The sequence below is a fragment of the Calonectris borealis genome, chromosome 5 (genome assembly GCF_964195595.1).
Source record: "Calonectris borealis chromosome 5, bCalBor7.hap1.2, whole genome shotgun sequence".
NCBI classification, from domain to species: domain Eukaryota; kingdom Metazoa; phylum Chordata; class Aves; order Procellariiformes; family Procellariidae; genus Calonectris; species Calonectris borealis.
Genome location: NC_134316.1, coordinates 13004321 through 13027619, shown reverse-complemented (window position 1 = coordinate 13027619; position 23299 = coordinate 13004321). Strand labels below are relative to the sequence as shown.

Here is a 23299-nt window from a genome sequence, read left to right as displayed (position 1 = left end):
GCCTTTGTGTTACTGAACGGTTGGCATTGGTTTGTCACGTGATGTAGTTGCAAAGGCTAGGGTAGGTATAATGTTTAGCAAAATTTAAAAACACAAGTATTGCATTATATGAGAAGATAAACCTTTTGACAACATCTTGGATGTCTTTAATAAATACAAAGCTGCTTTTTAAAGTAGGGTTTTGTGACTGCATAAATTGTTGCTTAGTATAAACGTTATTTGCAAATAGAACTGGTTATATGCACACATAGTGATAAACTGTCTTAATTCTGTTTGCTCTCTTTGCAGGCTGCGGACTTGAGTAAACCAATAGACAAAAGGATATACAAAGGAACACAACCTACATGCCATGACTTCAATCACTTAACAGCCACAGCAGAAAGTGTATCTCTTCTAGTTGGCTTCTCTGCAGGCCAGGTCCAACTTATAGACCCCATTAAAAAAGAAACTAGCAAATTATTTAATGAAGAAGTAAGTTGAAATCTTAACATCGTTGCATGCAATGTATTTGTGATTAAAGATCCTAGATTCTCAAAGTTCTGTAGGTGGCTCCATTTGCCTATGTAGCTTATCATTCAGTCACTACCTTTGTTTTTCAGCTGTTTCATTGGCTTGGAATACCTAAACAAAAATGTTATTCATGTTATTCATCTTTTGGGGTTAAAAATTAAAGATTAAAAATTAGGTCTTTCTAGTTTGGGTAATATTGTAACTAGAGTTAATGACAGTTAACTGATGGAAAAAGGTCTACAAATCTAAATGTTGCTGCATGTGCTCTGCAGTCAGTTGTTTCTGAGGCTTCTGGTTCCGAATGAAGAAGAAAACATTTAGGCCCCTATTTAACTAATATATTATGGTCAAAATATTAAATAAGGTAAAAATACCAATTTTTATGGTCAGGTTGTACAGCAGAAACTGTCTGTATCAAGAATTCCCAAAGGCTTGCTTGGGGAAGTCTAGGATATCAAGCTGAATGCTGCATAGAAAAAGCTGAAGGCTTATGAGGTCTTGGCTATGTGATGTTCCTGAAAGAAATTCTCTATCTGCTTTTTCTTCTGCTGTGTAATAAGGAAAGATAGAAGGGAGTACTATGGGGCGGTCTAATGCCAAGTTACAAGACCGCTGGCTCTGATTATCTGGTAGTATTGGCATTCTTAGAAAAGTAAGCGTCTGGATGCTAACAAGGAAAGAAATCTGGTAACCGGTACAACTTTTGACAGCGTTTTCTGCAGAGGATAAGCTATGGGAATTTGGGTGGTTTGGGGGATATGGTTGGTTTCTTTTGGGCATGGTTTTTTGCTCCTTTTTGTGTTATAATCCAGCTGCAGGTGAATTGTAGGGGGGGTAATAGCAAAGAGCTTTGCAGGTTTCTCTCTCTCCCCCTGAGCTCTGCAGGTCTCTCTCTCCTCCCCTCCCTCCCTCCCTCCCTCTCTCTGCAGATGAAGTTAAGCCTTGCTCAGCTTTCAAACTGAGCAAGCATATCTTTCCCACCCCAAAGGGATGTGTTGCCTTGCTCTGTCTTTGTGCAAAGAAGATTGAAGTATTGTTCTCAATGGGGATGTTTTATAATTAGAACTGTCTAATTCCTCCTCAGCTTTCTAAAAGTAGCTACATCTAGATCAGAAGAGGGGTGTTTTTCTTCTTATCTAGCCTTTTCCCACCTGCTCTGTCTCTCTGCTTGTGTTGAGTGGGAAACAGTGCTGGAGAATCTCTTAATGTTGCATGGAGTACTCTGGTAGAAACCTCTGTATAAGTAGTTGAAATGTTCATTTTAGCATTGACCTAACACGCTTCGCTCTGCACTACTGCCACCTCCAAAAAACCACAACCCACCTCAAACCAAAAAATCCCAAACTTTGTCATTGCTGCAACTTTACCACTGGGAGTGTTAGTCTGGATGTGAACAAGTTACTTGTGTAAGTACAGCTCTGATTTAATCTTGTATGATGATAGTGTAAGTATTACAAATCGCAGTAGAAATACTATAAACAGCTAGAGTTTCCTCTCACAGAGCAGTTCCTACTCTTGTAGCTGAACTGTAGTTGCTTTGAAAAAAACTTCTGCTGGAATACTTTATAAAGGCGCAATGCATGTTTACATGCCTTGATGCTGTTTACTCTCTAGTGTCTACAGTGTAAAGCTGTGTTGCAGGCTGAATAGTTCTTGTGGTAGTCCACAAATGATGGAAGCACTGAAGCCACTTTTCATTAGACAGTATTGTCTTTTCTCTGTCCTATAACCAGCGTTACTTCACTGCGGTGGGAATACATCATTTGACAGTTTGGTGGAAATTAAATGAGATGATCTATTTTCTGCGAAGTTAACACAAGGATTTGCTCAGTGCTACCAAAACTACGCACACAGTAGGCTAGAGTTAAATGACAAATTCTTGTTTCCTGCACTGATCTTATCTGCAGTTACAACAATTCTAAAACTTTTATATATTTTTTTAATCTGTCAATTACAGTATTGAAGTTTGCCCTGGACGTGTTTGGAAGTTCTGGCTTGTGTCTAAAAGCCATTTTAGAGAAACATCAGTGAGCATTGATGTTTGAGCCAGTTCGTTTGCTTCAAGATGAAGGTTCCTGTTGGATTTTGAGTATATTTAGAGTTTAGATAGTGTTCGAGAATAAACATGTCTTTATAGGCAGAAGGTGGTCTAAATGAGTGTTTACATCTTTCGACAGATTTAGCACTTGTGCTAGAGGTAATAGAATTCAGCACCTGTCCTTTTGGTAATTCCGTGATTCAGGTAGCCCAAAGCTCTGTTTTGACTGTCACCTGTGATAAAGTAATCAAGATAGCACTTAATTGTATGTGATATGTAAAATAACTTAACCTGTTATGACACGGAAGCTTATGTTGAACTTAAAATGCAATAGCTTTAATGCAGTCTAACTTGTTACTCTTCCTTTTTTTTTTTTTTTAAATTCTATTGATGTAGAAGACAATAGGGACTTGAAAGGCTGAGGTGAGTGATACTATGCAGCTTGCGGCTGCCTACCTAAATCAATCTGTATCAACAGTGGTATTCCTTCTAGCTGTGTCAGATTTAAATTAGTGGTATTTTCTTATTCCCAAACCCAACCAAGTATACCTCACAGATTCAGTTGTTTCCAGGTGATAGTTGGTTATTCTCAAGCTAGCCAATTGAATTATGTTTCTTTCATCTTAATTTTTAAATTTTTTTTTATTTAAACTAAAGCCTTAAGCTGCATTTTTTTTCCTAATAAACTTTTCCTACACCTGTGTTGCTAAAGCTCTTTGTCAGACCTTAATGTATATTCCTTGATTGCCTCAGTTTTTTCACTCCTTTGTGGCCTATGCCTATGATTTTGACCCTTCAAGCTTGTTCAAAACATGGCTACCAAGATAATCTTACTTGGCTTGTCTTCCTGACTGGTGACTGAAGTTCCTTCACTTACTATTCTTCCACCAAACTGAACATAAGCTCCTTATCCCAGCTACTCCACTGATTTGCTTGATACTGCATTCAGTCTATTCTTGTAATGCATCTGCCAGTCATACTGACTTCAGGTCTTGTTCTGTTGTGCTGCAGAAGTGTGTGAGCCCAGTTGAAAGCTTTTAAGACTTCAGAAAGTTGTAACTTCAGAGTTTTTAATCTTCCTGCTGAATTTAAAGCTCTGCTGGTTTAGAAGGAGATGAGTTGTAGTCATTTGCTACATATCAGCTTAAAGTCTCTCTGCATCTTGACTCTTCGAGCTAATCTGTTCTCATTGCAGATTGCAATCTTCTGTTTTGTTCATCACCTCCTTGAGGTAAAGATCAGGTTTGCAGGATTTCCGTGCAATATTTAAGATTGTGCAGCCCAACATGATTATGGACTTAACATGCCATTTCTAGTATAAAAGTTGAGCAACTGTTCTTATGAGTAGAGGTTTAATGTCAGGTTGAGCTGCTCTAGTAGAGGAGAGCAAGAAATTTTGCTTTGTTGCCTATTAGCGATAGTTTCCTAAGGAGAAGACTATTGCCTATAGCAAGCCAGCTGGGCTCATGTTCCCTGAACATATTCTCTTGGTGTGTACCAGGTAACTTTCTGTCTAATATTTCTGATATCATCATTACTGAGACATGAATGATATATGTCAATGAACACATGACAAACTGTTTAAAATATCGCAACAGAAGCTGAGAATATGTTATTTTAAAGCTATAACATTTGAGGAAAATTTCCCAGATGAAGTTATGTCTCTCAGCTCTCAAGTACAAAATGACAAATTATATAGTGAGAAATTACAGACGAGAGACTTACACTGAGGTTGACAGCAGCAAAAGTATATGCAAAAGTATAATCTAAAATGACCAGGTTCTGCTTTCCAGTGATAGTTACAGTCCCAGAATGGGTAACAGTCAATATATTATCCATTAGTTTGGTTTTTTGTTTGTGATAAACAGCATAGCAAGGTTTTTTTGGGGGATTTTTTAATTTCTTTTGGGTTTTAACGCTTTTGTGACTTGTTCTGGTATTTCCTTAGGCTCTTTGTATTTGCATTCTTGCCTTTTGTGTAGCTCAGCTCTTCTTTCAGCCTATAATCAATCTATGTCAAATACAAATCTTGAATGTGCATATAAAGAATTACTTGTCTCCAAGTTGCAGTTGAGTGATGCCATGGACGACTTGGTAAGTTTTAAAAGTCCACCAGAACTACACTGGCAACTTAAGGAGTCAAATTTTCTCTCTCCTTTCTTACAGCATTGAAGACATTATGATCAGGAATATTTGTTTAATGTGTGTGTTCATTCTTTTGCAATGATGGACTCTATTAAAATGTTTTTCTTTAAAGAAAACTTCTTAATTAGGTGGTATCTGAGAGTATTGACAGGTCCTTGGCTAATGAATGAAAAGTAATTGGAGGATGAGGATTCCGAGGTGAGGAGTATGCGCTGCCTTCTGAATTCACTGAACCACGTGCATTTAACTACTAACTTTCCAGCCACATGATAACAGGGTCACTGTGTATGTAGCTTTTGCTCCCTGAATCAGTAAAAGCTGGTAAAGGCTCCTAAAGCCTCTCTTTCTTCTTTCAGAGGATGGATTTTATTTGTGATTTCAGATAAAACCAGAGTCTAAATTTACTGTTGTTGATTTGTAACCTGTTTGGTATGTAGTACAGAGGAGTAACTGCCTTTTTTCCCTTTAGCTCATTTTGTGTTTTCTTGATTGTTTCCTTTTCATGCACTTCAACCTACACAGTGAAAAATAAACCTAAGAACACTGCCTTTAGATTCATAACAACAGGTTGGCTTGATTGAAGTATGTTCTTTGTGGAATGTGACTGGACCATAATAATAACCTTTGGTAGCACCTTGTCTAAAAATAATTTCCTCTTTACTGCCTGATAAGATGATAAGTTTTTGCAAATACAGTAAGATAGCTTTCTTTCTAGAAAGTTGAGTTCACTTTGGTTAAATATTGTTCCCCATCCCCCCCGAAAGCTCAGATTTACAGTTAATCATTAAAACTTTAATTTTCAGACTTTCTGATGTGTATCTTCTTTGTGTTTTCACAGAGACTAATAGACAAGTCCAGAGTAACCTGTGTAAAATGGGTACCAGGTTCGGAAAGCCTTTTCCTAGTAGCTCATTCCAGTGGCAATATGTACTTGTATAACGTGGAGCACACTTGTGGTACCACAGCCCCGCACTACCAGCTACTTAAACAAGGAGAAAGTTTTGCAGTTCACACGTGCAAGAGTAAATCCACAAGAAACCCTCTGCTTAAATGGACAGTAGGTGAGGGTGCCCTGAATGAATTTGCCTTTTCCCCAGATGGGAAGTTCTTGGCGTGTGTGAGCCAGGATGGCTTTCTTCGTGTGTTTAACTTTGATTCAGTGGAATTGCATGGTACAATGAAAAGCTACTTTGGTGGACTGCTGTGTGTGTGTTGGAGTCCCGATGGGAAATACATAGTAACAGGTGGAGAGGATGACTTGGTAACAGTTTGGTCTTTCGTGGACTGTCGAGTAATAGCAAGAGGCCACGGACATAAATCGTGGGTCAGTGTTGTTGCATTTGATCCGTATACCACTAGTGTAGAAGAGAGTGACCCGATGGAATTTAGCGGAAGTGATGAGGATTTCCAAGACCTTCATTTTGGCAGAGATCGAGCAAATAGTACACAATCTAGGCTATCCAAAAGGAACTCTACAGACAGTCGTCCAGTAAGTGTTACGTATAGGTTTGGTTCAGTAGGCCAGGACACACAGCTCTGTTTGTGGGATCTTACAGAAGATATCCTCTTCCCCCACCAACCTCTCTCAAGAGCAAGGACACATACGAATGTCATGAATGCCACAAGTCCACCTGCTGGAAGTGGTGGAACTAACCCAGGAAGTAATGGAAACAGTATCACAACACCTGGAAACTCAGTACCCCCTCCTCTTCCACGGTCAAACAGCCTTCCACACTCTGCAGTCTCAAATGCTGGCAGTAAAAGCAGTGTCATGGATGGTGCCATTGCTTCTGGCGTTAGTAAATTTGCAACCTTATCGCTACACGATCGGAAGGAAAGACACCATGAAAAAGATCACAAGAGAAATCATAGCATGGGACATATATCTAGCAAGAGCAGTGACAAACTGAACCTAGTTACTAAAACCAAAACGGACCCAGCTAAAACTTTGGGAACACCTCTCTGTCCCCGAATGGAAGATGTTCCCTTGTTAGAGCCTCTTATCTGTAAAAAGATAGCACATGAAAGACTGACTGTGTTAATTTTTCTTGAAGACTGTATAGTCACTGCTTGTCAGGAGGGATTTATTTGCACATGGGCAAGGCCTGGTAAAGTGGTAAGTTTTAATCCTTAATGCTGCATCAAAGAACTAGAACTCTGAATAGGTAGTTTTCTTGAAATATAAATGAATGTTGAATATAAAATTTCTTTATGCTTAATGTAAAAAAAAAAAAAAAAAAAATCCTCAGAGCCATACTTTTGGATACTGCATGCCATATTTCTGAATGATTTGAAGTGTCTTGGATACAATTATTAAGTATAGTTGCCTTCCAGCAGAAGAAATAAATACTGTGCATTTAAACTATTGATCAGTGTTCTTATACTTAAGCATAACCACAATATGGTGAAAGCTATTTATGTAAAAATTGAAGTAAAACCTGTCAATCACTAAAATAATTATAATCCTTCTAATGTTTTCTACAAAATACAGCACTCCCCATGAGAGTAGCTTATGAAAAGCTGCTGCTTTTAAGTCTAATGAGAAATGTAAGCCTCTGAAAAAATTAAAACCAAAGTGTTTTGTTCCTCCATACTTTTCTGTGGTGGCCTGCCATTAATGTAAAACCACTTCTTATTAAAATGTCAGCCATTTTATGCACAGATTTGTGAGCCCTTTACTGACTGTAGTTTATGCTCTTGAAATCGTGAATCAGTATTATCAAGTAACTCTAATTTTTGATTTATGTATTTGTTAAGTTAGGGAAAATCATGCAAGCTTTCTCTAAGTAGTTTCAGTGTTATGTTACTGTCAGTTTTGTTAGGCAATTCGATCATCGACAAGCTCGTGCTTTTTGATGGCACCTGTTCTATCAGTTGAACCTTCATTAAAATATATTACTAGTTTTAACTCTTGTTGTTAATGCACTTGAACACAGATAAAACTTTATTTTTCTTCTGTCCAATGTATAGCAAGCTAAATTTTGAATGAAGCTAAATGTGGTGATTATTTTATTAAAAAGTACTTTGTGCTACAATAGCTTTGTTTGCCAGCAACATTTTAAAGGAATACATCTATGAAAACATTATCAGAGTTGATCTCACAAAAAAGGACCATTATTTTTGTGAAAAATTCTGAAAGGGGATGTAGGTTATCATCTGAAGAAAAAGAAATAATCTGGTAGTACCTGAATATTGCCACGTTGGGCAACCTAAATGAAAATCTGGTGTTCATTAGGTTTTAACGATTTGGTTCATAAATCTGACTTTTGAAGTGGCGGTACTGTATATATTTATATACCACATCTTCATTGCTATAACCTTTTAAGTAAAACTTAATAATTTTTCTTAAAACTGTCTGTATAATGTAAGTTTCTTTGAGATGTTATCAAATTTGTCACAACATAGGTATGTGTATAGAGCTATTGTCCACTCTGCATCTTAATGCATCTCTAAAGGTTGAATCTAAAACTAAAAATTGTAAACCCTTTTCTGGGGAGAAGGGAGGAGGGTGTTACCTAAAAGTATTTTTTGCCTAAAAACTACAGATCCAGCATTAATTTAAAAACAAAACAAAACAAAAAATCCAAAAAAACCACCCCCAAAAACACTAAACTATTTCATTTAGGACAAACATTTTAAAATACTAAAGCAGTTATCACTTTTGTGACTCAGTGCAATTCAAATGTCTTATGAATTAACTTTATACATGTACAGCAGTGCCTCAGATTTCTATTGCAACGTATATTTTCTTTTTGTTCTGAAACTCCTTTGTGTACTACTAAACACTACACTGTTAAATTTATTTTCAGTGGCTGAGGTGGGTTTTGTTAGACTGGGTATAACTTAAATATTTTTATGTATTGACTTTGATTTGGAATATGGCATTTCAAATATTTCAGAGATAAAGTATGCAGTACCAAAAAATCAGGATTTATGTATTGGCCAATATGGAAAACTTTAATTACAGGTAAGTAATTTTCATGCTGAAGTTATCACTTTCAAAATTAATATATTGCACACTGATGTAAATGCCATATTGTTTAGGAAGTATTTACTTAGAAATTTTCAAATGAAATTTGTTTTTCTGATTTCACTTGCATTTCTAGTGAGCTCACTCTGCTGGTAAAAACTAAATTTTGGTGGCATGTTTACAGGGCTTTGATAGGAAAATATTTGTGCCAGAAGGACGTTATGGGCATCCTTTTTGTTTATAGGAAAGCACTTAATAATTTTATTTAATGAAAATTGTCAAAGATTAAAACACTCATGGTAATGTCTTTCTTACTGGGTTATATACCATTCACTTCTGTTTCGCCAGCTGTTTTATCCTAGGCTGTCCCATTACTCTGGGGTTTAAAGCTGCTATTTCTAGTCTTCCTTTTGACATATGGGTCCCCAAGTGATCTTAAAACTCCATCACGTTTTTGTCTGCCACCTCTAGAGTGAAAGCCTCTGAATCTTGCTGCTTCTTCCATCATTGCCTCAAAAGGCCGTCACTAAATTCATGCCACTGCCAGCCTAAAGAAAGAATTGGATGGAAAACTGAAGCAGGCTTGCAGTGTCTAATGTAATTGCCACTGAGCCAGTGCTACCTTTCCCTCTTCTTTTTTAATAGCTATCAAAAGACGCGCTGGATAATTGGACAGTGTATGACAAATTCTCTTCATTTTTCTGGTTGGGCTGGTGCTGCCCTTAGTGGGGAAAAAAAATCCAGAAATGTCTCTTCAGCCGTGATCCTTATGATAGCTGATAGGCTGTACAGTGCCTATAGTGTCCTGACTGTTTATAAACTTTCCAAATTACTACTTCAGTGTATACATAATCATACCTTGAGCTTCCTCACTGGAAGTACCGTTCTTGCATTGCACTTCCAGAACTGTTGTACTAACTCCCAATCAGAGTGAGGTCAAGTGAATGGCAGAATTCAGTAAAAAACAAGTTGAATGAGGCTCAGGATTCATTAGTTTCAATTTTTTACTCTCACTTTTTGTTAGCCTGTTTCCAAGGAAAAAGATTCAGGGTGGTGAGAAAAATAGGTTGCCTTAGCAAGAGTATGAACTTTCTTCTCGACATGGTGACAGTTAGCTGTCTCCTCTCCCCGCCTGTCTTTCCTAGTCCCTGATGGGAAACTTAAATGGCACTATAGAACTGTTGTATTAATCTGAAAAAGTAGAAGAATTTTAAAGGAACCAAGGTAAACTTCACGTGTTATCTTTATAGCTACTTCAAACTGAATTACAGGACCTGCAGAAACAATTGAAAACAAAACAAAAAAACCCCAAACAACCCAACAAAACCCCCCAAAAACCAAAGTGGTACCTGGATATGCAAAACAAGTTTTCTGAACTTAGTGGTCAGAGAAACTATATGATTTCTGTGTTTGACTTTAGAATTAACTATTCACCGTCTTGTACAATTACTCCATTTTATCTAAGTAAAAGTTGCTGATTAGTTGTTTCCTTTGTAAGAAAGCTCAAGGTAAGATTGGCCAGAAGCATGAACAGGTGAAATGGCAGTGTATAACCTAGCAAGATAAACATGCTACCATTTTGTAAAACAAATGCACATGGAATTTATTTATTTGACTTATTGTACAGGAAAACTTAGACTTAAATTATAACATCCTTGAATTTTCTAGTTAACTACAATTGTAGTACAGTATCATGTTTTAGTATGACTTCGGTTTTAGTGAAAGTACTTAAACATTCATGTACTATATTTGAGTGAGATGAGCAGCTATACATACTAATTCTTCCTCAATGGAAAGGAGCATTTCATCATTACAATTGAAGTTCAATTGCTGGTATTTAAGTACTATCAAATAGATTTCTTTTAACGTGATACGGTATCTGTATAAACTTCAGGGATGATTATAGTAAAACTGAAACACAGCTATATGACTTCAGGTTACCATGCTGAAATTTGAAGCTTTCTGTAATGTGCATAATAGCAAAGTTGCACATAGCATACCCGCATTAGCAGGGTGACTTTAAACCTAGTACACTGGTGTGATATTTATAGCAAGGTATGTGTGTTTGCGCGTGTGCGTGTGTGAGAAGGTGTGACTAGTGGCTCCAGTAAAGCCAGGAGAGATCATAACCCTGTAAAGGCTTTATGATGAGGATGTCTGGATTAGGAAATAACATGACTTTTACTAAACACTTTTCAGAAAACCCATGTTCTGAATTATCACCTCTTAAAATTTGATTATGTACTTGGAATAACTGTATATGTCTGCCCCTTTAACAACATAAAGCTACTAAATTAATATTTAAAATGCTGGCCTGCTTATGTTACAATAATAAAATTTGTGTCAGTTAATTTACTGTCGATTTACATGTAAAGATTAAACAATATTTTTTCTGCATTTTATGAATTCTGTATACTGGAGTTTGTTAAAGATTGACATGTTAGGTGATACTGTACAAAATTGTATTGACTACCTTTAGTGAAAATCAAAAGTAAAATTCATATGTATTTCCTTTTTACACTTCCATCTAATTTCTTGACAACTTGAATAAATTTCATAGAGCCTTTCTAACATGAACTATTGTTAATTTAACTGTTGCAATAATTAAGCTTTAAGAAGTATTGTTGGTATATTTATAATTTTAAGAAGACCATGTTTGTTTCATACTGCTTATTTTTAGCTGTTCTGTTGTCACTGTTACAGCTGAAGAACTTTACTAAATACTTGACATTACAAAATAACTTGCTGGGGTTGTCCTCTGTATACTGATGTTAAATAAAAATGTGTGATTGAACTGTAAATGTAGATAACTTTCAATAGTCCTTTCCACATTTGAGTTTTAATTTATCTTGCAGTCCTTAGGTGGTCTTACGCTATCACACTGTGCTGAACAAATGGCCACAATGAAAGCTGTTAACTTGCCATATTTTAAAGTAAGAAGTTGATCGCATCCTGTAACCTGCTCTGAGTAAATGTTTCACTTCATCTCAAGACGATGTATACGTTTTGATGTTTAAATCTTACTGATAAGGTCATGTCTCATGAAACTTTTTTTTTTTTAGGAGTAGAGTAATATGAAATAGAATACTTATCAAACCACTTATCAAACTTGTTTAAACTCAGATTCAGTAAAACACGGACACAGATGTATCTAGATTCTCTCTGCCTACCTGTCAAATAGGAGCTGGGGCAGAGCGTTGTCGTTCCTTCTAGGACTCTACAGGAGCTCTTTCCTCTATAGACATTGGTGCAGGGTATGTTCTTTATTCCACCTTTAGGTCTTGACATTTACCTAATGAATGCTGAATTTACAGCCCTGAGGATATGGCTCATTCAGATCTGGAGAAACCGTGGCTAGTCTAGAACTAAACTTGCCTGAACTAGAACTAAACTAGTCTAAAACTTTGGGTGCAAAATTTCTTGGAACCAATTTAGGCAAAGACTTAAGACGTTGCCCTTCCATTTGAGTGGACTAAGGATTGCAGCACCCTTGCAGCAATGGTTCCGTGTTAACCGATGAAGGAGCCAAACAAATGATATTTACTAAAGTGTTTCAAAGGCACTTTTGAGAAATTTCAGTGAAAAAGTTAGTTACTTTGGGCCCAGTCTAACTGAGGTAGGTCTCTGTCTCTTGGGCGAAAATACTCTGTAGACTAAAGCTGAGGAGATCATCTTATATGAACTTGAGAACTTTCTGGTACTTCAGAAGATACTGATTGACCACTATGGTGGTCTATATATATAACACATATGTATATTTAAGAACAGATGCCAGTGGAGGAACAAAATTAAATCTGTCCTGAAAGCTTGTGGTAACATCCAGTTACATCAAATGATGCAAGAACTGTTTGGTCAAACCAGTTTCTCAACAGTCAGCGTGAGCATGAAACAAATCCAACTTCCACGAGTTTTGTGATCATAGAAGATACTTTGGCAAAAGATGTCTTGGAACATGAAAATGTTGTCTTGCTTGTCTTTATTGAATAATGTTGCACAAACTTCTCAAGGAAATAACTTGCATGATCACATTATTTTCTGGTTTTTGAAGTTGGAATTTTAGGTAGGTGCTGATCAACCTTATCAAATTCATTTCATTCATTTCTTCTCCTGCTAAGATCACGCTTCTTTTACAACTAACCCAAATGGGGTTGCCTTAAGTCATATGTTTTTCCCTGAGGTTTTCCCTGGTTTATCTCAATTTCATTATTTTCTATCTGAAAATTTTAAACCTTCCAGACTTTTGTAGTTTGAGGAAGCTAGAGAAACAACCGTTCCTAAGCATGTGAGCCCTTACTACCTAAATGAAGCTTAAGGTCCTATTTCTTGAGCCAAATCAGATTTCTGCTGGCAAAGGACTTCTGTGCTTTTCCCAGCACACAAGTAGTTGCATCTTAATTTTTTTTTCTCTTGAACACGCGTATCTTCCATTTGCCAATCATATACTAGTCTTGAAGTAATCTTGCCTAATACCACTAGGCAGATTTTTAGTTAGTCTTAGTCTGCTGGTTTTTTTAGCAGATTTGACTTTTCTTTTTGTTGATAATGAGTAAAATGGTGATACACCTCTGTTAGGAGAAAAACTCCTTTATGCACACAGAAGAGAAGTTGCGAGTGAAATCTCCTTGATGCTTCTACGTGCTTGTACAAGATGTGGTGTCAAATCGTTTAAGCATTTATACTTTTCTGTAACACTACTAGAACAAAGGGAAAAAAGAAGCAAACAGAAGACAAATAATATATTTAAAACTCTGTTTAGTGAACATATAGACTGTGTAAAGATAAGTATCAGCTTTATTGTATCCCCCTAATCCCATACGAAATATTTCTCTGTAGTATGTTATGTGAATGTTCAGCATGTGCTTCCTTGAACATTCTCAGTTAATCAATTTTATGACTCCATTAGAGATTAATAGCTGACTTAGTGAGTATATGCAGTTCAGAGATTTATGCTAATAAATGCTGATTCATTTGGATAAGAAGCTGTTGGGAGATTTTGTTTGTGCAAATCTTAAAACCAATTCAGCTGATTTGACTACAGAATTTTAAACAAATGTGAAAAATCTCATTCCGTTTTGGCATGTTATTATTGCTCCAATACTGTATTGGACTGTGGGCTCTTTTCTCTAGCAAAGGTCTCATTCCAAATTACTTTTTCAAATTACTCCAGGAATACCACAGTTCTGGACAAGAATAAACTACCCAGGGAAAATTCTTCAAATAATAAATTCTGATTATTTCATATACTGGCAATAGCAGAAAGGGTTTAACAAATCAATGCCATTTTTGTATGGGCATTCATTAATTGAGCCATTTTTTAAAATTGGTTTAATTGCATTAGTGAAGTGTGCTATGAGACCAATGAAACTATATATGCCCAAAAGGGGTTTTTGGTTTGGGTTTGGCTTTTTTTTTTTTTTTACATTGGTTGGTTGTTACATTGGATCCTTTGCTTTGTTTTTTCTACCTTTCAATTTCAAAACAGAAAGTAGGAAAGAGGTGCAGAGTTCCGACACCAGCAAGTTACCGAGAGTCAGCTGAGCTGTTACTGCAGGAGCGCGCGCTTGTCCAGGGCGAAGGCTGAGCGTGTGCCCAGAGCGTTGTGAAGTAGCACACAGACATTCACTTCCCATGTCCTGCTCATGTGTCCAAACTTGCAGTTTATTATCTAGATTAGTGAAACTACATATGATTGCATCTTTGGCTCCAATTAATCCCGTTCTAATTTACATGAAAAAAATATTAACTCAGTAGTTACTGATTACTTTTTTTCTACTTTGTAGTATCTTTCTGATTTCTTTTTTTTTTTTTTTTTTAAATACAGCAATTACGTGCTGGTCTCTCATAGAATTCATTTCTGTTGTGAAACCTTGTGTTTCATATCCTTGGGAAAAAAAACAAACTTGGCTGGAGCCTATGTGGAATTTTTTTTAAAAATAACCCCTCCTGCAATCTCATGAATCGTGAGGAGGGTTAGTCTTAACACTGCTGCAGGTCTTTCTGAACAGACCACAGCTATGAGTGCCATGAACCTTGGGTGGAAATGACCTTACTGATCGTATTTGTTACGGCTTTTCATTCCTACCCATGCAAGCCTATTTTTACCAAATAGCAAAGCCCTGTGTGTTTTGGGAAGTCAAGAGAATGCATAGATAAACATGGAATAGCCCTAGCAACTAGTGCTGGAACAGTTTGTGTTCAATACTCTCACATTGCTAATGGACATAAGAAAAATGACACTGTCCGCTGTGAAAGCAGCACATTTCAGCTGTATTCTGGTAAGATGGCAGATGATGCAGCACGCACTTGGAGGACCCTCTCTGAGGTTGTGATGAAGATTGTTTTATCAAATTCCTGACTTGGGTCTCATAACTGTTCCTTTTCCCACCCCCTGCTAGACCCACATGCTGACAAAATAATACTACTAATAAAAGACTACATTTATTTTAAAAACTTTTTTGAACAGTCTCTTAATTTGCTTCTGCTGCTTGCTCAGTATGATCTGTTTGTTCTTAAACTTTAAGCTGATGCACTGTACCGCACGGCAGATCTGCAGTTGTCGCATCTCAATTCTTCTGTGTTTTCTGTCACAGCTATTAAACTGTGCAGCTTTGCTGCTGCACTAATAAGTTGCTGCAGCTTTTGCTCCGTCTTTTACCACCTGGTTAACTAGGCTGGGTGGTTTAATCACAAAAAGCACTGTGGTCTAATTTATTCTTTCTTTATAGGCAGGAGCTTTCTATGGTTTTTTATAACCTTATCCATCGTATTATTCCCAGAGAATGCGATTACAAATATTCTAGTCTCACACCCTTTGTATTACAGATTGGACTCTTATAGGGTAACTTTTGTATCAAAATTGTAACTTTTTTTGAGCCCTCCCTTGCTTTTCTAAGGTGGCTTTCTAAAACTTCCTATGTTACACCCAACATAACTTCTTAAATGGCCTTGCTTGAAAGGCTCTGATATAATGGCAAAATTCTATATAATCTTTTTTGTTACTCGGGATCCACCGAGAACACTCACCACTTTCGTAAGACTTCCATGCCTAAAAGCCAAATTCCTATTCTTGCTTTTCTTGTATGAGCATCTAAGGTCTAAGACATCTTCTGAAATTAAGTACTTAGAAGAACTCACTAAATTCCTAATCTCTGTCACAGAAGCGAAGTTCTGGAAATGCCATCGTAGCCTGGTCAAGTTTTAAGGCAGTACTTGCGAAGTTCTTGAAACGTCTGTCTGCAGAAGCACAAGGTTATCGGTCTTGAGATTCGTTCCACTTTGGTGTTCCTCTGGTTTGCCTGCTCAGAGTTGCAGAATTAATTCAGAGCAAGGATTGAAATGTACGGAGTTCCTTGTATTTACTTACTCAGAGCCACCTGCACTGCACTTCTGCTCTTTCAAGCAGGGAGTGTTCACGGCCTGGGAGATGAAACCAGAACTGAGTGACTCAAGTTCCTCGTCTTGGAACTTGAATTCCAGACTGTCTGGTAGTTCGTGGGGAACAAGGCACCACGCTGAATTTCAGTATGTGCCGCTTGTTTCTAGAGGAGTTGTAGGAAAATGAATGAGACTTTATTTTGTTTCTCAATAATTGGTTGCATTACAGTGTAAATATGATACTAGAATAGAGCTTATTTCTCTTCGTCTGTATAGCATGGTTATGAGCCTGTTGAAAAAGGCTTCGTATTATGCCATCCCTAGTACATTCTATGTGCTTATAAAGCATGTATTTGCATATGAACAGTTTGGATCACTGATTGTTAAAGACTGAAAATAATACCTTTGGACGTCTTTTTCCAGGGTACTTGAAAGTTGCTTAATGGATGTAATCTTCTGGCAAGGAAGGCCTTCCAGTTGCTGCTGGATTTAATAGACTTCTGAAGAATGCTTCGGTAATGAACTGTAGAGTTCTGATTCATCTTCATCACTTTCGAACAAAACTTTCTTGGTAAAAATTTTCAGAAGTGCTTCAGTTGTTTGCTCTAAAATTCTGCCTTTTTTCACCATCTATTCCTTAACTAATAACTAGGAAACTTTTTGTTCTCTTCTCATGAAATATGCAGTATCTTTGCACATCCTGAATGTCCATCAAATTTAAAGACCAACCCACTTCAGTCTACCTCAACAGTGTTTGAATCAGATATCCACTACCTAAACAAGTAAAAATGAAGTGTTCGTTCCTGCAGGTGTGATCTATGGAGGGCACCACATAATTTATTATATATAAATGTAATATAAAAGGTGTGCACGTGTATATACACACATGCATGCACATGCACTGCCTGCTATAAATCCTACAAATGTATCCAGATTCATAATGTGTCTGAACTGGTAGATTAGATGGTTTTTAAAAGGGCGGGCTATGGTTTTAGTAGAAACCTGATGACTTGAATCCAGCCAGTCCGGCCCTCCTTCTGCCTCCTCTGTCTGCGGTCAGGGTTTTCTTCCATCAGTCATGACCTTCCAGTTCTTGGATCCAAGCAAGAAAGAGCTCCTGTAGATTCTGAAGATGTGACCTAATTCTAGATTGTGCGCTAACTGCTGCCTGAGCTTGTCTAGTTTGATGGATCTGAGTCACAGGATCTTAATTTTGAGGTAAGAACCTGAGCTGGTTTAGGAGTTGCACAGTGATACTCATCGGTGTGCTTCCAGCTTAGCTGCCATTGTGCTCCTCAGCCTGCTGGCACTTGTTATAACTAAATAATGACCTTACAAGAAGACTAAATTGTATTTTGATATTAAGCTTTTCCTAAATAAGTCTGATATACAGCTACTTTTATGTGAATGATTAAAAAGGGGCTACTATACATAAATCTGAAAAGGAGTCTCTCCATTAATATCCATCTGTAAGGTATAGTTGCCTTAATCCGGAACAGTAGCCTCTGACTGGCAAGGGCTGCCGTGCAGTCGGGGGATTATGTCTGAAATGAAGTAAGTCTCATTTTATTTGAACAGTGATGTAGTTAAACGAGCTGGTAAAAAAGTTTTCCTGAATGCAAGCTTAAATTGTAATGGGAAACCTTTACTGAACTCTTGCTCAGTGTTTCATTCTCTTTTAAAATTACCAAAATAAATATTTGGTTAGATAATCTATTTTTCTATTCAAAGCTTGTAATACTCAATAGCATATAAGAGATTCAGCGTTTCCCTGTATCAGGTTAGGTATCAAACTTGTTAATATTGGAGTAGGTTTGTTTGTGGCCACCCTAATAAAATGCTGATCGCTTTTTTGGTGTATGATTTTTAAAGTTTCACAGTTCACAATGACTCAAAAGGCAAGGAAGATAAATCAAATGCTGGGACCAGATTCATCGGGTGTCATAAACGCACACGATTTCTTACTTGTGGAAAGCTCTTTTGTGTGCTGCTTGACTGATACAACAGTGGCTTAGATTCTTTTGTAGGAAAGAAGGTGCTGATGTCTAAAGTAAGCGAGTGGTGGTAAAAATAAATTGTACTCATTTTAGCTTCAGGCTAAGAACTTTGTAAAATTAATGTCAGGTTCTCTTGCTGGATTAATGTAAACTGCTTTGTTTGCAGGGTTTATTGTCATCCCAAAACCAGGCCAATTCTCCAAGTGGAACTGTAGTATAGCCATCACACTACTGCTAGCAAATCTCTGAACACAGGACAAGAAGTAATGACAGTGGAACCAGGAGCTGTTCTTCAGGCAAAGAGCATCACAAATTATAACGTGGCAGAGTGTAAACATGGAATTATGTGAATCACATAGTAATTTGCAAAGGAATAATGTAATGAGTTCTTACTACAGCTAATACTGCTAGACTGCTCACCCAAGGAAGAGTTTTCATTTTAAAAAAAAAAGCTTCCTTTGGTGCTGCAGGAAAAAATAGTAACATTTTTGGTTTTCTTTATACTTTTCCAGTCCAGTGTAATTTAATCTCTCTATATAAATACATAAATAAAAGAGATCTATATATAGTGTAAAATAAAGTATGTTTCTTAAATTCAAGTAAGTTCAATGGTTAAACTAGTACTTCACCATTGTTTATTTTGCACTGATTTTTTTAACCAGAGATGGCTAGAAGACAGCCTGGAATGCACTCATGGAAAATGAAAGTCATTACTTTCTGGCTTCAAAATGTTATTCAGGAAGATGGATGCTGCAATCATAGATTTTTAAAACAAAATTGTTTTGCACTTAAATAGTTTAATGCTAATAGAGAATTACTTTAAAATTGGTGTCCAGACACCAGAAAAACTATGTTGTGGAGAAAAGATCCTTTGTATCTATTAAACATTTATTTTAATATTGTTGTTTCCAACTGCAATCGGCTCTGTATTATATGTATAAATAATGTAATTCAGTGATGGGGGAGGGGAGTAATGGATCATTACACTAGAAATTCTCATTCATTTAAGAAAGTGATATTTCTAATTCAGAAAATACATATTAAAATATCTTGAATATGCATTTTTGTTTACTTTCTGTTCAAATTCGATCACTTTTGATGTAATCGATCCTTTGTTGAATTAAATGTTTGGTACGGAAATATCATCTAAACTTTGTAGAACAAATTCCTTTCAAAAATATCTCACCTAGAACATTGGTTCATATTTAATATAGTTGAATTTCAATTAGGAAAGTGAAATAACATTGTTCTGTTCTCGTTCTTAATGGTTTATCTCTAAATACATCATACAGCGGAAATCTTGCAGGCAGACAACTTTGTGGGGTAAAGATTTTGTAATCACATAGTCCCGTATATTTGTCTTGGGAGTTGTGAAGTGAAAGATCCAGCAGTAGTAGATGTACGCACTTTCTGAGTTGGCAATCTAAAATTAGGTCAACATCTTGGAGTAGATGCGTTTCTGAGACAGCTTGTTTGTCTTAAATCAGGCATCTCATTTATAATTCAGCGCTCTTAAACTGGTAAGTGTTGTGGAGATAGACATATCCATATATTTGTATAGTTTAATGCTGCGTGTCTGAACACACGTTATTTTTAATCAGTCAGCAACAGGACGCTTAAATTTTTTTCAATAGTTCTTGCAAAGATTAAAAACCCCCCAAGAGATGTTGCTCCGTGTCAAGCCCCAGAATGACAGCAGATGGACGTATCCGCCACGTCTTCCCCTTTATCCTGAGTGGCAATATTCACAGTTAGGCTTTTGCTGAATCTTGCAGCCGGGCATCAGGCAGGCAGCGTGGAACAGAGGCCACTGGCCTGGGAGCGTGGAACTTGCCCGAGTAGCCACATGCTGTATCTGAGGGCACACGTTAATGCCCTTCCTGCTCTCCCAACAACAAAGCTGGGTAGAATTTTTTAAATTGCAAGTAAACTTCAGACATTTTCAGGCATGAGAAGTCAATTTTTTTCAGGAAATGAATGCCAATTTGAGGAGAAACAACTGCAGCAGCTACTTGTAACTAGGTCTGACTCTTGTAATGTAGAAAACTGCCAGGTACATTTATAAGCTGGCACTTAGATTGTCTACTTTATTAAAGATGGAGCCTGTACTTTACAATTCTTACCTACTTACGTTCTTCTAAAATATGAGGAATGGGGAAAATACTGAAACTGAGCAGGATTATTGTTCAGAAGTTTTGTTTTATTAACATAGTGGGTTTAACTGTTAAAATACAGATAAACCTCATCACTGATAACTAGTGTAGTTATCTCCCTGTAGGCTTCTTTTATGTAAGTGCTTCATATGGTCTGAGTCAAAATGAAACAGTTGAGAAAATATGTAATAACTTTAAAAGATTTTTTCCTCCAGCTGGAAAAACACAAGATCAGTATATGGAAAAGACCGTAGTATCCAACATTAGGGTAATAATAGCAGCTACTCGCATACCTGTTTGCAGAGTATGTCCCTGCTACAGATCATAGTTAAACAGCATGCAAGGCGTGTACGTGGGTTTTCTTTTTTCAGCCTCTTCTTTACTATTAGGCAGTCAGCTAGAAGCTTGAATTGCCCATCCCACCCTTTATTCCATATGGAAAAAAAACATTTTAGGAAGAAAAGGGATACTAATAACTTACCTGGAATGAACTTAGAGTTTTCTACTATAGATACACCTTTTCATAAATAACTTTTTCCTACTATGTTAAAAAAAATTTAAAAGTGAGTGGAACACAGATCATCTCAATATGGAATTTTAGCTGGAAGAATGAGGGTAGGAACAATACTTGCCAGTTTGTAAAGTTGAGTGTATTTTAATTATAAAGCAGGTGGGAAGATTCAAGTTTGCCTACTAATCCAACAGCCAGAGAAGTGTAAGTTGTCTCCAGAAGTATAAGGGCAAAGAACTTGGTATTAAATACCGACGAAGCACCGTATGTGCCAAACCGTGTAAGATCCACTTGAAAGCATAAAATAAATGAAGAAAACATTCCAATGTGGACTTTCACTTCAAATTTCCAGTTTTCATAGCAAAAACGATCTGCTGAATGTGAAATTGCCTTTTTCATTTTAACAGTCTGACAGCCTCAGATACAGAATACGAGAGAGAGAATTACTGGTAACATACAAGATATTACTCTGATAGCCTTTTCTCTCCAAGTTAAAACTTACCAAAAATTCTGACTTCATCTTTTTCAAAAACACAACCATTTCCCTTGTGTATGAATAATTACCTACCTGATATATTAATTATAGAAGCAAACAGTTGCAATAACATTTTTGAAAACAGGAAAGTATCTTGTGCATACACGATCTGAGGGATTTTTTTTTTTTTTAGTTGAAATGTTGAAATATTTAAACTTCAGCACCTGTGGTTTGAGGTTTCCAGAAAAAGATTGTGGGAAGCTACCAATACAATTAACACACCTCCATCAGGAACATACTCTTGATAATATGAGCCTTGGCCTACTGTATAACGCTAGGTAAGAGAGCTCTGAGTCTGAATGATCAGTCTAATGTGGGTAGTAGGATTTGTCCTTTTTTTTTTTTAAAAAAAAAAAAATCTCGTAAGAAATTAATAACTGCAGAGAGCAAGTTCCCTCAGATACAATGTTACCTATTTTTAGACCATCATTTTTACTGCTGCACACCATGCTCAACTCCAAATACATTAGCACCAAGCAACTCACCATCTTCCTCTCTGGAAAAAACACTGGATAAGCTCATGGCACCTTTTGCTCGGAGTTCCAAAGGTAAGAAGTCGGAGGTTACTGTTACGCTGTGTTGCCTGTAGAGCTGCAGTATGAATTCCATTTCCTAAGCTTAGCATCACACCTTTCTTTTATATATATATTTTTATATATATAAATCTATGCTCGGTATTCAAACAAATACTGGATTGCCTTATTGTTGAAACTATCTGTTCTATCAGGGTGAGCTGCTAACATGAAAGCATGACAAAGTGGGGAGGTGATTAACTGTAACAGAGCAGTAAAACTCAGCCAGTCACTCAGCCACTGCACTCTGAGATACCATGGTCAGGAGCGTATTTTCTGCTTATAACTGGAGGAAAGAGAGCAGCCAGCCAGTATGAGTTTCAATAAAATGAGAAAGAGCAATTCGCTATACCGTTATGTTCTGCTGTTTAATTCTCCCTTTATTACGATGTTCTCACTCTACTGGTGTAGAACACTTCCTCCACTAAAAGTCTGCTTATGTATTTGTTCAATCCTAGTAAGAGAAATCTGCTATTCCTCTGGCATACCTAGGACTAGTAGCAACAATGCAGGTTTCCCTGCAGCGCCTCGTTCATGTGCTATAGCCTTATTTTACAAGAATTCTTGCCAGGGCTGGGACGTTTTTCCATTCTTGCTATTGAGATTCTGAAAGTTTGCTATGAAGAAATGGAATAAAATGAGCAAAGGTACAATAGGCCATGATGCAGGTGCAAGATACTCAACTTGGATAGTTTAATCTGAATCGATACCAAAAAATGACTCTCATGGTATGCACCACAAACATTTAGCCTGCTAATATTTTCACATTTAAAAAAATCTGCTAGTAAATGCCATGTTGATCCTCAGTACAGTATGTGAAAATAATACCTTCTTCAAAAGACAAAGATAAACATAAGATGGACAAGTGCTTTTAAGCAGTAGGTCTCAAAGGATTCATAAAGAACTTGAGTCTTGTGAGCTTCCCCACATTGAAAAGCTACAATGTGGAATTTGGGCACGCTCAAAGTTATCCAGAAGCTGAATGGTAGAACAAGGAGTAGGATCCAATGCAGTCACAACAGAATCCTGCAAGTGTTGAGACGCCGATCCTTAAAAAAATGACGAACAACCAAAATAACACAACAAAAAACCGACCTACTGGAAAACCTCTAATTGAGTGAGAAGAATCATTATTTTCACAAATGCATAACAATAAAATCTCAGAAGGAGAGCTGAGAGCATAACGGGCATAACTTTTATTCTAGATTACTACTATTTTTATAAAATCTTTATGTTAACATGTGTTTTACTGCATTGTTTGAGCTGCATCTTAACTGATTAGAATAAAGAGTTTGTCTGGATTTAAAGCATCAATCTCAAATTGATGCTTAAGGGTTGGCTTAGTAACGTCAATGTGATCCGCCACCCAGTGCATTTTTTCATAGTGCCTCATGCGCAGCAGTGACTTCTAATACAACATGACCCTTGCCTGCCTTCTCATTCCTTGGTTTTCACTTTTTTGTTGCACAGAAGATTTTGAACAGCAGCAGCAGT

The 23299-nt window shown here is 36.9% G+C and overlaps 1 protein-coding gene across 20 annotated transcripts in view; it reads left to right on the top strand.

The window, feature by feature from the left end:
- The window catches only part of WDR20 (WD repeat domain 20), a 51349-nt gene extending 28464 nt beyond the window's left edge, over positions 1–22885 (top strand). For 2 of the 20 annotated variants that reach the window (XM_075151061.1, XM_075151059.1), the window contains exons 2-4: positions 289–471; positions 5532–6809; positions 15821–16442. In XM_075151061.1, the coding sequence (XP_075007162.1) occupies positions 5619–6809; positions 15821–15925 (1296 nt within the window). In that variant the 5' untranslated portion in view covers positions 289–471; positions 5532–5618 and the 3' untranslated portion in view covers positions 15926–16442. The other 18 variants (XR_012673805.1, XR_012673804.1, XR_012673801.1 and 15 more) reach the window with 18 other exon arrangements.
- The last annotated feature ends 414 nt before the right edge of the window (positions 22886–23299 follow it).